The 12,903-nt window shown below is 47.0% G+C and overlaps 1 protein-coding gene across 1 annotated transcript in view; it reads right to left on the bottom strand.

Moving 5' to 3' along the window:
* Nucleotides 1-12,903, bottom strand: part of IARS1 (isoleucyl-tRNA synthetase 1) — a 2,025,584-nt gene that overhangs the window by 1,791,497 nt on the left and 221,184 nt on the right. Inside the window, exon 7 of the mRNA XM_069643896.1 lies at nucleotides 11,039-11,186. Coding sequence (XP_069499997.1) covers nucleotides 11,039-11,186 — 148 coding nt within the window. The remainder of the gene's footprint in view (nucleotides 1-11,038; nucleotides 11,187-12,903) is intronic.

The raw sequence follows: 12,903 nt of genomic DNA, 5'->3' as shown, positions 1-12,903 counted from the left end.
GCAGCGGGCTAGTAAGTGTAGGATGGACATGTCCCTGGAGCAGTACAGTTCGCACTTCCGGTTGACACTGGTCGAACAGATCCACTTGGGGGGGTTCCCCAAAGGGTGAAGATCTCTTGAAGGACTTCCTAAGGTAGTTCCCACTCGTGGGAGACTGCTCTGCCTGCTCGGAGCATCCACTGGCGTATTCTCTTCTTCGGCTAGGCGAACTGCCGACGGAGATTCCTTCTTGAATTGCCCAGTACCAGAGGTGCATTGTCTCTCTGCACAATGCTAGTGACCCTACACCACCTCTCTTGTTGAGCTAGTACATGGTCACTGTGTTGTCAGTCATTATCAGGACATTCTTTCCCCATACACAGGGCAGAAAAGCCTTCAGCGCAAGTCTGATCGCCCTCAGCTCCAAAATATAGATATGTAGTTTGGACTCGGATGGAGACCAACAACCGCTGATTGTCAGATTGTTAGTGTGGGCTCCCCACCTCCCGAGTCAGTCTCTACTGTTATCTCTGCCCATGGTTGTCAAAAGCGTTCTCCCTTCAGAATGTTGTCCTTGCCATTCCACAACATGAGATCCTGTGCGACCCTGCTTGGAACCTGAAGAAGGTAAGACATGTTTCCTGAGAACTGGGACGATTGTGTCCAGACGATCCATTGGAGGGATCTCATTCTCAGGCAAGCTTCTGGCACCAGAAAAATGCAGGAAGCCATGAGGCAGAGCAACCTCAAAAATAATAATAAAAAAATTTAAAAAAAAAAAAATCGAAGGCCCTGGGCACTTTGAAATTTGGAGACAATCAGTAGAATGTCTTAAGCCCTCACCTCGGATGGCGACCTCTTCCCAAAGGATGTATCCAGTACAGCTACGATGAACTGGAGCTTTTGGGAAGGTGCCATATGTGACGACTTGTAATGGGGGGTGAAGCCCACTCTGAAGAGAGAGGCAGGTGACGTTGAGATGACCCAAGACTTGTTCGGCAGAATGCGCCCTGATCAGCCAATCATCCAAGTAGGGGTAGACGTGAATCACCACTCTCCAGAGACTCGCTGTCACCACCGCCATCAGTTTGGTGAAAACCCTTGGGCAGAGGTTAGCCTGAATGGCAGAACTCGAAACTGATAATGAGAAGTATCAGAGCGGTTTTGAGGCGGCTGATGCAGTGGCTATTGTTAAGGATGCCCCTGCCTGAGTGGGCTTCGCGCTCTCCCTCGTCCACCACGAGGGAATCTTCTTTGGCCTCTTTGACCAGCCATTCCTCTTGCTCTTCCAACTGAGTAGTAGCGAAATGATCTACCCCTCCAAGGCTGTCCACTGGGACAAAAAGGCTGCCTAGTAGCAGCACCTAAGGATATGGCTACCACTTTTGAGGTCTGCAACCTCAAGGCTTTCGTCAGCCTTGTTGCCAAGAAGTTGACACTCCTCAAAAGGCATGTTGAGGAGTCTGCATTGCACATCTGGCGCAAATTCAGACTTCCTCAAACACGCAAATCTGTATTACGGTGCTTGTTGCCATGGCTCTGCTGATGCGGTCAGCAGAATCCAGACCCGATTGAAGAGACTCACACATGGCTTCCTTACGGTCTATAACAATAGCCAAGAACAAGTCTCTTTCCTCCCCCTCAGGAATGTGCAGTGCCGCCATGGCAATACAGTCCCATAGAGTGAATGAGAATTTTGCAAGGGCACATGTGGAGTTGGCCAATTTAAGAGCAATGCTCCCTGCAGTACATACTTTTCTTGCCCATCCATCTACTCTCTTGTCATCCCTATCTGGAGTGATAGTTGGATAAGCTACCTGCTTGAAGTTGCAGTAGTTGCCTGTACCACCAGACTCTCTGGAGTGGGTTGTTTAGACAGGTAGTCAAGGGTCACTACTGCTAGGGCAGTATTTTTTGGTCAGGTTTTTGGTCACTGCCGGATTAGTCTCTGGCGTTTCCCAATTTGCCACCACCCTTGTTTGGCGAGCGATATGAAATAGTAAAATAGGATCCATTTGCAGACCTTTATCAAGGATGTCCGTCAGATCATCCTGTTCAAAGGGGAGGGTAGGCGTACTCCACCCCATATAGTCTACAATTTTAGACATTAGTTTTCTATATGAAGCATCTGCGTGCTCATCAGCTTCAGGTCTACCAAAATCCAGCTCATGTGAGGCGTCTACCCCACTGGCCCTTTGTAAATTATCCTAACGATTTTTCAATCTAGACTCTTCCGAAATAGAGGTTTCAGGCACATTTGGTGTACCAAATTGAAGACCAAAAGGCGCATCATTGTCTAATGTCTTATTTTCCTCAAGAATTGAGGTAAGAGATTTGAAATAATCTTTCCTTGGCAAAGGAACGTAGGTCTTGTCTGTGATCGGCATCGAAGGCTTAAGAAACTGAATTTGACGCTCGAGGAGTCGTTGAAATCCTTTTCGGCTTTGAAGGCACCATTGGTTTAGCTGGCGCCAAGGGTTTCGCCAATGTCGAGAGCGTATCTGGCAGCGAGTGTGCAGCTGATGTCGATGACCTCGACTAGGTTTGGATTTACGGCTCAAAGGATCCTTCAATGACTTGTCATCCCGTCGAGGCCTTGTGGGATTTGGTTCAAGCCCTTTCCTTACCAGCTTCTTTGGAAGGCACAGTAGGAGCATGGCTTGCCAAGGGTTTTTGTTTTTGAAATATTTTCAACATTTCAGATCTAAATGCTTCCCATTCGGCAGGTGTGGAGCTTTTTTGTGGGACAAGACGCCCTCTCAGGGGAGGTGTCACACGACAAAGTCGAATAAGACGACCTGTGGTGCCTCTCTTTCGACAATGAGTGGTGGGAGCCACTCCTCGACCGTGATCTTTCAACCTTCTTCCTCAGAGGAGAGTCGCCTCTCGGATCGTCGGACAAAGGTTTCTTTGACAGGGGAGCCGATGGGGATTTTTGGGGGAATTTTACCTACCGCCAATTTCCCCTTTCGCTCCAACGCTGAAGAATTTGATTGTTTTTAACTGAATAAGAAGCAACATGGAAAAACTAGTAGTGTCCCCTGAATTTCCTGACAAAAGTGAGTTTAGATAACGTGTTGGGTAGAAGATAAGAAAGAAGTGTGAATGTATGTGATGCCAGAAGAAATGCAACAGTTATTAGAACTGTAGATTTGTTTGTGTATATGAAGACAATGGATTTTATAGAATAAGCCAATAGATACTTGGATGTACACTACAGAAAGTTAATCCACAACCTGATCAATAAATTATATGAATTGCATTGTGTATATATTCATTTTATTTATAATAAAAATAACTGCTATTATCTATTAGAATGGAATGGATGCAGAATGTTAATGAATATTTATGATACAAATGCATTTATCACAAAGGAGGAGGAATTCAAAGTCAGCCAACAGAGTAAAAACAGTGAACGACATAAGAGCACCTAAACACAGAGTTAAACAAGTTACTCTCTTACCTGGTAACGTTCTTTCGATGGGATGGTCCGACGACGTATTCCATATCTATGACATGTAATGAGCACAGCTGTGGTGATTACATGTCAGAGATGGAATACGTCGGAGGACACAATCCCCTCGAATGAGTATTTATGAAGAGGGATTGTTTAGCGTGGTAAGTAATATACCCTCTAGTCTCCACTATGCGTTGTAGTTTCCTGGGACAGCTGTACCATCTGTGCAATGCTGTTGACTCTCTCCCCGGGTGGAAAATCCTTCCCTGTCCGAGTGTCTAGGACTGCTCCGATGAACTGGAGCCATTGAGCTGGTGTTGTGCGGACCTTCTGCAAGTTCATGTAGAAGACCACCCTGTGGAGTAGTGAACAGGTGTCCCTCAGATGAGACCAGACCTGCTCCGCCGAAGTCCCTCAGATAAATCAGTTGTCCAAGTATGGGAACACATGGACGCCTGATCTCCTGAGGTGAACCACGACTACCGCCATGAGCTTGATATACGATATGGCATTTATAACGCGCCTGTACACAAGTGTTTCTAAGCGCCACAAGACAAGGGAGTGAAGACATACGGAGGATAAGACCCTTGGTCTAGAGCTCAACCCAGGGGAAGCATCATGAATTGATGGTACTTGTCCGCAATAAGGAACCTCAGGAACCACCTGTGCTTTTGAAGCATCGGCACATGAAAGTAAGCGTCCTGAAGATCTATGGACACCAGTCAGTCCTGTAACTATCTAGCTTAACGTCACCATCTTGAATTTGTCCTTCAAGAACTTGGATGGAGACCTCCCCACACCACTTTTTGGGGCCCAGAAAATACAGGGAATAGAATACCAGCCCAACCTGCTAAGCAGGTACATCCTTCACCACAGCCTTCAACAAAAAGGGCTCTCAGTTCTTCCTGGAGCTTCTGTTCCAGTTGGCAAGGAGGTGGTGGCGGCCTGCCCAGACGTTTTCTGAAGAAATGTAGACAATCCCACTGCACGGGCTGCAGAGCTCAGGCATCGGAGGTAATCGCCTCCCACTGGGTCCAATGCTTGGTCAGCCATCCTCCAACCGTTGAGTTGTGGGAGGGGAAATGAAAGCGGCTTGGAGTACGGAGCCGAACCAGCCACTTCTGCCGTCTGTTGAACTCTAGGCTCCCCTGTTCCTTCAAGAGGGCGAGAAACTCCTCTGCACTTGCCTGGCTTGCAGGAGCTGAGCCTTCCTGCCGTAGGGGATGTAGCACTTGCAGTCTCTGCCCCTTGAAGCGAAACTGAAGGCAGGTTTGGCTGGCTGTTGCACAGCTAGGCCGAGCGACTTTGTGGCGAGCTTGGACTCCTTGAATTTCTCCAAGGATTCATCTGCCTTCGGGCCGAAGAGATTCTCCCCATCAAAAGCAATGTCCAACAATTTACTTTGGACATTGGGAGAGAACACCAACCTAGAGGAGTGCAGGTAGGCCTGGCTCCTAAGGGCCATAACCGATTGCGTCATCCGACTCAGTCGGCAATGTTCAGGCCCGTTTGCAACTACTGTCTGACCACCTCCCTCCCGTCGTCCACCATCTCCAGGAAACCCTCCCACATCTCCCCCTCAGGGATGTTGTAGGCCGCCTACTCCACTGCCTTCCACCGTCCAAATGAGTAAGTCGCAAAGCCACAGGAGACTTTTGTTGCCTTCAACACCATGCTCACAGTGGAGAAAATCGCTAGGGCATCCACTTTCTTGCCCTCCCCATAAGTAGGCAAATTCGACGTGGAAGTAGCGGCCCTGGTGGATACCGTGGCTGCATGAACAACCAAACCTTCTGGCGTGGGGCGAGAGGAGAGAAAAAGAGGTTCTCCCCTTGCTGGCCTATATTTCTTCACCAGGTCAGAATTAACAAGAGTAAGGCTACAGGGGTGTTGCCATAAGGAGACAATGGGGTCGGCGATAGCCGGATTGAAAGGCATGGCCCTTTCTGTGGTGGGGCCCTCGTCAAGAATGTCCATGAGGTCACAGTCTTGGACAGGCATGGCCCTCTGTCAACCAGAGCCCTAAACTTTGCATGTGTATGGGCATAGGTGTGGGCCGACTGCATTTCGATATCTGGAGAAGTGTGCAACCCACTGGGGTTGTGCAGTCCCTCTTCCAAGGTAATCATGTCTGCCTGGACGGGAAAACAGTCATTACTGCCAGCTCCCAAATAAATGGGGTCGATATCACCTTGCTTTTCATATTCAGCAACGAAGAGTCCGTAATCGACCCGAAAAAGTCGGATCCAGACAACGGTATAAAAGACCGTTCAAAGGCAGTTGATATTGATGTTTTAGCGGTCGTAAGTATGGCGGTCGGCGTAGACAAGGTTGAGCGCTGGCAGTGCGTCGAGAATGATTGGAACACTAAGCTTGTGGGAAGGTCCAGGCGTTCAAAGCCCGGCGTAGAGTTCGAAGGCTCCCCTGCCGCAGATGGCATTGCAATCGGTGCTACCCTGTGGCCGGAATCACCAGGCACCACTGGAGCTACCGGGTCTGCTGTATCGGGGCCCGCCCACACCCACTTTTTTAAACATGGCTAACATCTGGGGCTTAAAGGCCTCCCATTCTTGTCTTGACGCCGGCCCTGCCAACAACTTACTGCATCCTGACGAGGAGTCAGTCGCGTCAGTGACATCTCTTCTTTTTAAGCAAGGAGGACAAGGGGTTCCAAGAGTGGGATGTCTTCTTGGTCTTAGGCCAGTGGCTAACCTTCGCAGGAGTGGGGCCGTCCATTTTGGCATCTGATGACCTAATGGTCGACCAGGCCGGGGACTTGGCCGGCGGTCGGCTCACTGCGAGTTTAGCCGCCCGCTCCTGCAAGGACTTCGGGTTCATCTTGAACCAAGAAGAGCCACATTCTGTGTCGTAACCTATGCCAAGCCACCACACGCATATATCATGCGAGTCAGTCACAGACATCTTGAAACTGCAATAAGAGCAGCGCTTGAAGCCAGAGATCCGGAGTGCGCACATGGTCGCTCGCAATGACAGACCATTTGTCAAAAAAAGTGTTGAGTGAAATCGAGAGATCAACCATCGCTAGTGTTCTTCACAAGCAGTGTGCGGAGTACACGGAAAAAAGGAATTGAGGTATGGGGCGTAGTGACGCAGTATCCATACGATGCCCGAAGTCACGTCCGGAGCCAACGATAGAGTCAAGGCGCATTGATGGCTTAGTCGAGGTCCACTACACTCCCAGTCGAAATGTTTTCCGAGCAGCTGAAGCTGGAAGGGGATATCTAACTGATGAGGAAACTGTGGGAGAAAAGCAATCGATTGAAATGTGTTGGCACCAGCCGGCACAAAGAACAATGCAGGGGGCTACTGTGATGCTGGAAATGCATCGGAGGGCCAGGGCCTCTGTATCCTTGTCCTTTATTGCTTTATCCTGTATGTTCTTGATCGTTTTCCGCGCAGGGGCTCATGCGGGACTCCTGGCGGTGAGGCTCTTCCTCTTTTTGGTTTGGTGAAAAGACCCTTGGGATACCCTTATGGCACACATGGGTGGGAGTACGACCATGTACTCCTAGTGTTTGTTTTTGGGCACCTGTGTGATGCCCACAGAGAAAGGTATGGGCTGGTGGCAGCTCCATGCTGAATTTAACAGGAGCTCTGAGTAACCTCCATTTTGTGATAACGAGGCCCTGCCATTGGAATCAGTTGATCCTTATAGGTAACAAGATGGCCCCTGTGGCCTCTTGCTTTCTATTGCCCGTTACCTTGTATTCCCGAAGTCCCGAGAAGCCCTGACTCAGTCCCCCCGACTAGCTGTTGGGTGGAAGTTCCATATATGGTAGTGTGGGGGAAGTCCAGGCCAGACCGGCTGGAGCTTTCATATTGACTGTATGTTGTGGGTACGCCTGTGGGGCGGGACCTGGGTGAATGAGTGTGTGACCAATATGCATTTCATGTTATGGGTGTCTAGTATCTGGTGTTTGACACAATAACTGGCACAGCCCTTCTCGAAACTGGTATGAATGCAGTGTGGAGTGCTGAATGGCAAAGTGCTTGTCCGAATCCACATTTTGTGTTGCGAGTGTCTGGCTGGAGAAGAATGGCCTGAATGCACTGTGAGCCTGATTGGCTGCCTGACTGCATGAATGCCCTTCTGAATGATTGGTTGCCTGAGTGTGACCCAGCAGAGTGAATCGGAGATCAATAGTACATCTGGGGGCCTCTCACTGAGGGAAATCGTTCAGAAGCTGATGTTGATACTTAACCTTGAAGCCCACTGGAGGAAGAACTGCTGCTGTTGTCCTTAGCTAATCTGAAAGCTGCTGTGCCTTCAAGGAACTGATCCAATAGAGGACCTGGCTAGGAGACCTCTTCCCGAGCTACGAGGGACCATTGTGCACCAGCTGATCTTTTCCAAAGCTCCTGGGACGTCAGACCTTCAAAGGCTGCCGACCGGAGACTGGGAGCGCCACGGAATCACGAAGCGAAGCTCCCGTACATTGAAGTCCATCACCGTCTACCAAACAACGCTGCGGCCTAGGTGCATTTGTTCACCATCTCCTCGTGGGATTTCGACGATCCGTGACTCCCGTCTTAAAGGGGGTTGCTCAAGAAGGATCCATCGACGACCCGACGTCGAATTCTGCTATTCCAGATACATTGGGGTGGTAGAACCTTTCTAGAAGGAACTAAGACTATACTGAGAATAACTGGACTGGGCTTGTAATATGCTTTATTCACAGGTTGCCCAGGTTGGGGGTAGGGGGGGGGCGGGTTGTCCTCGCACAGAATGGTCTCATGGTAGTGGGATATACTGTTCTGCCATTGCTTGATTTAACTTGCATTCTTTCTGTTGTCTATCATTAATTCATCTTACAATCTGATTCGTATGTCATTTGAACTGTTAACAGTTGATGCATTTCAAAGGAGTCGATATATAAGAGTGGCACCACGTAGACTTGTATATATCTACCATTATGGCACTGCCAGAGTACAAAGTGTGTGATTGTGTACATAATCTTGAACCTTATTTATATAAAGACTGTTTTCACTAACAGTGTGTGGACATTCCTTTGTGGTTGCTTGGGGACTACACTATTTCAGAACCAGCCCAAATCACCTCCTAGAGCTTAAGCCTGGATTGCTTGTCCAGCGTTACCATATAGAGAATCTTGGCTGGGGTGCTCTGTACCTCGACTCCGCCATTTAGGGAGCAGAAGTACAGATAGCCCCCTCCAGTCTTTACAGCTACTACACACAAAGACTGAGACAGTCTACATTAAATGGGCACTGCCTCAAGTGATGGAAGAGTTGGCAGGCATGCAGCTGCAGTCCGAAGAGGTGCCCTTGCTGGCTTATAAAAGCGCAGAGGGCCCTTACACCAGTGCCTTCACAAGAGTCAAGGTGTAAGCATCTGTTGCCTAACTTAATCCCACTGCTCTGGCTTGGAGTGAGAGGGGAAACGGTACCTTCAAAAGTGCCGATTCTCCTGAACCACGTTTATCGTACCTGGAACAGAAGTGCTATTTCATTTTCAACAAGGACTATGAAGAATGACATCCAGATCAATCACTGTGGGAGCAAGACCGTGCTTCTCTTTCCGGTCATGTTCGTGTGACCTGGAATCTTGTCTTCCCTTGAGCCGGGTTCCACCCCTGTAGTCTCTAAAATCCAGGCCTTATTAGAAAGGGGCTCACAAGTAGGAGATATGGAGGGACTGCCCTTGTGAAGGAAGGCGTACAATTGAATGGCATGGTCCTGTATGCATGGACTGGTATGAACCACATTCGAATGTACGGTGTGTTCCTCTCTTAGGCAGTAAAGATTAAGTGGGGGATCAGTGACAGACATCTGCTTCGAACAGTCTTTTTAGGGCTTTAGCCCACACTGGTATTCAGAATGACAAGTTGTTAAAAATGGCTAGTGGCATTCTGGAGCAGCGTACTGAGAGAGAGTGAGAAAAAAAGGAACTGAGGTTACGTGGCACCAAAGTCTCCATACATATTACCCCTGGCATCACAGCAGCCATCAAAGGCGGGCATTTGAGCAGGGTTATTACCCAAAATACTCTTCCATGATGAAGAAGACATTACTAATAGTCTAGCTTAACAGATGTATGAAATATAAATGCTTCAGTATTTGGTCCAATCATAAATATTAAATTCATTCCTAATTTTTACAACACCACGAATATAAAGTTTAAAAAAACAGAATCATGAGAAATGAATCATCAAAAATGCAAGCCACAAATGAAATAAATGAACAATAATCACCACTGCAAGAGAAACATGCTACAGGATTGCTCAGAAAACGTATTCAATTGGGACTGATACAAAAGCAAATATTTTGTATAAGTATAAAAGCAAGAAATACATTATTTCAAAAACAATGATCTTATATGCTAGGGCAGTTTGTTGTCCTTTAACCACTTTTAATGTATGCAAAATGTATTGCTATTTCATAGACCCTTTAATTTCCAAATGTGATGCATTCAGGGACACATTCTGAGACACAAATTGGAAGGTGGTAGATAAAACAATTGCATTTCAGGAGCTGTATGGTGTACTGCAGAATTGTTTCTTGCCCTCCCAGATGCCGGCGCCCGTACCATATGAAACAGAACATCCTAAACCTGATCAAAACAGGGATCACTATAGGAATGTCCAAAACAAAAGGCATCCAAGAAGCAGCACTCCTAACTTGCTCTGTCCCACGAGGACCTGGATTGATTGGGGATGACATGACTAGGGTGGGGTACAGCAATTATGAAATAAGCAAAGTTGCATCGAAAATGGGTGCAGCACATATTAAAGTGCTCCAATAAATGGCCCTGAAGAAAGTGGCTCCACGAAAATAGTCCACTGAAACCGGCAGGCTGAATCGGACCTTGAAAAGGAAACTGAACGAAGTAATGGTGAAAGGTCTTTGTTTCTACACTTTCCATATTCCGAAAGGATGGTAATATACCCCAAAACACTATGAACAGAGTCTGAAACTTTGAAGACTTCAACATAGAGCTGGGGGCAGAAAATTAAGAAATGTTGGTCTTTTGTGGAACTGTGCGTTTTCATACTAATACACAAAGGACTTCTCAAGTTTTTTCTTTAAAAAACAAGTTTTTTACACCTGCTAAACAAAGAAAAAGAATAAAATGTATAGCATTTCATTTGTGTGAGCAGCAGTCACATGATCTGTGCTTCAATTGACATGTGCCTTTTTAGTGAAAGTATTGTGTAGAAGACAATGATTAGTAAGACCGGGCAAGCCTCTTATACTATCCCCTCACCCTAGATAAGCGGACCATCAGCGTGAGCTAGGGGTAGTAACACACAAGGGTTTCGCTTAGTCTGTTGGAGGGCAAGATGGGCAGGAATTACATACTTCTGAATGATTAAAAGCAAAGCAATAAATAATGTCCCTGAGCTTTTTTGTGTAGGGAAGTCCTCAGGTGAGATACCCTAAACAATCCAACACATGGATTTGTGCTACTGCAGAATTGCACACTGACGCTATAAACATTCACAATTAAAGGAAGAATCATTATTCACTATTGACACTCAGGCAGATGGAAAAAAACAAATCAAATAAAGCCATCTCACCCATGAAATGGAAAGTATGTGTAATTACATAGCAGCCTGCATTTACCTTTCAGTTTCACATATTGTAAATCTGGGTTAACACAAAGGGCAAGATTGCTAGGCAAGGTCCAAGGTGTAGTGGTCCACGCAACCAAGGAGGCATTTTCATCTTCATCCAGGGGAAAAGTTACAATCACAGAGGGATCTTGAACATCCTTGAAGAGAAAATAAAAAATACAGTTTGGTTAGAGCTGTAGGACTGAGGAGTGAGCAACCTGGCCCAGCTAGCACAGGCTTCGTGCCTGCTCAATGGATGGGCTATTAGTAACCTATGTTTATTGACAATCTAAAAACCCATTTTACCAGTTTCACAACATAAATGGCATGGGGGGGGAGGTTTAAGAGTCCTCTCCTCATTCCATGCTCTATCATTGATGGCTTTTTTCTATCCCCTAGAATATGTTCACTGTGGACCTCACCATTGAGGGAGGGGATGGGCCAACATCCTATCACAAAAAAGCAAGGCTGAAAATGAATCCAGCATTAAAGGTGGTGTGTAGTGGGAGAAAGGCCAAGGGGCTTCCTCTATTCTCATCCATGTTCCATGGGATTTGACCTGGCTGGTATGTCTGCACTGCAAGGCTCAGATCTTGTGAAAATAAAAGGAGCCAGCAGTATTGCATATCATATGGAGATGAGGAAGCATTCTCCCACAGGATAATTAAGAGGTCTGCTTGCAAAAATGTATATTTGTCACCACAGTCACTTTAACATGTGCCAAGGTACACATTCAAACCCAAAAATATGACCCTTTAATTGAAGATCTCTAAAAATTCCCCTTGTCATTAGTGAGACGACCATCCAGTACTTTCTTTTCCTTTGAATTGTTTGTTTCTTTCACATTATGCATTTAGGAAAACGACAGTAAAAAAAAAGCCTATATCGCCTTTCATATCCATGGCAATGAGAAGCTCTTTTTGCTTAATCTGATGCTGGTCAAAACTCAATTTAATTAAATAATTAGATGTACAAGTTTATGCATATTTTCAATAGCCTTCAAATCCAAGAGGTTCCAACCAACGTCATGAGACGCTAGAACAGATATGCCATTAATCTCAGTTTGAAGGTTACCAGAGAGATTAAGGGTGGAGGACAAGAGAGCAGGGCCGACAGCTACAAGAGTAGATAAAGGGTTGAGCACGAGTGCAAAAAGTACTCCAAGTCCATAGTCCCCTTTCCTCAAGATTTTATGGGCGTTCTTTTGCTAGGGACGGAAAACAACCTTTTTCACCAGAACAAATTGGCTTCCCCTTTAAAATTTAGATGCGTGCATGGGTGCAGCCCTGGGAGCATGCGCTCCCCTGACTCCGCCCACAGGCGCCACTCCTCAGTCCTCTTTTCCGCATCGACGGGAACGGACTTCACCAGCGCTCCTGGGATAGGCCTCTGGCCTTTCACGCGCTGTTCCCTGTGCAACACGATCTAGATAAGGTAGTAGGGATGGAGGCCAAGAGTTGGCCGGAAATTCAGGCATATTGTACATTTTTTTAAAAGTAGGAAAATTAGGAGTATAGAACGGGCACAAAAGGCCAAGCTTGTTCAGAAGAAGCTGGCTAAAATCTGTCACTGGGCGGGAGTCAAGAACACCAACACAGACTTCCTTGGCAGGGAACTGAGCTCTTGCCACAAGTGGGAACTTCGCCAGGATGAGGTGGACCGCCTGTTTATTGAATGGTGCAGACCCCAGATCGATCTGTTTGCCATGGCGGCGAACTCGAAAATGCCAGAAGTTTGTCAGCAGATTCAATCAGCCGAGAAGCCTGGGGGACGCATTCTCCTTCCTGTGGGAAGGGATGTTTCTGTAAGCGTCCCCCCCGAATCCCCTCTCCTACTACGTGTCATCAACACACTCAGATAGTGTCGATGCAGGAA

Source organism: Ambystoma mexicanum, chromosome 2p (genome assembly GCF_040938575.1).
Source record: "Ambystoma mexicanum isolate Mex_15411 chromosome 2p, UKY_AmexF1_1, whole genome shotgun sequence".
NCBI classification, from domain to species: domain Eukaryota; kingdom Metazoa; phylum Chordata; class Amphibia; order Caudata; family Ambystomatidae; genus Ambystoma; species Ambystoma mexicanum.
Note: the sequence above shows the minus strand (reverse complement) of the source record. Positions and strands in the feature narration are given on the sequence as shown.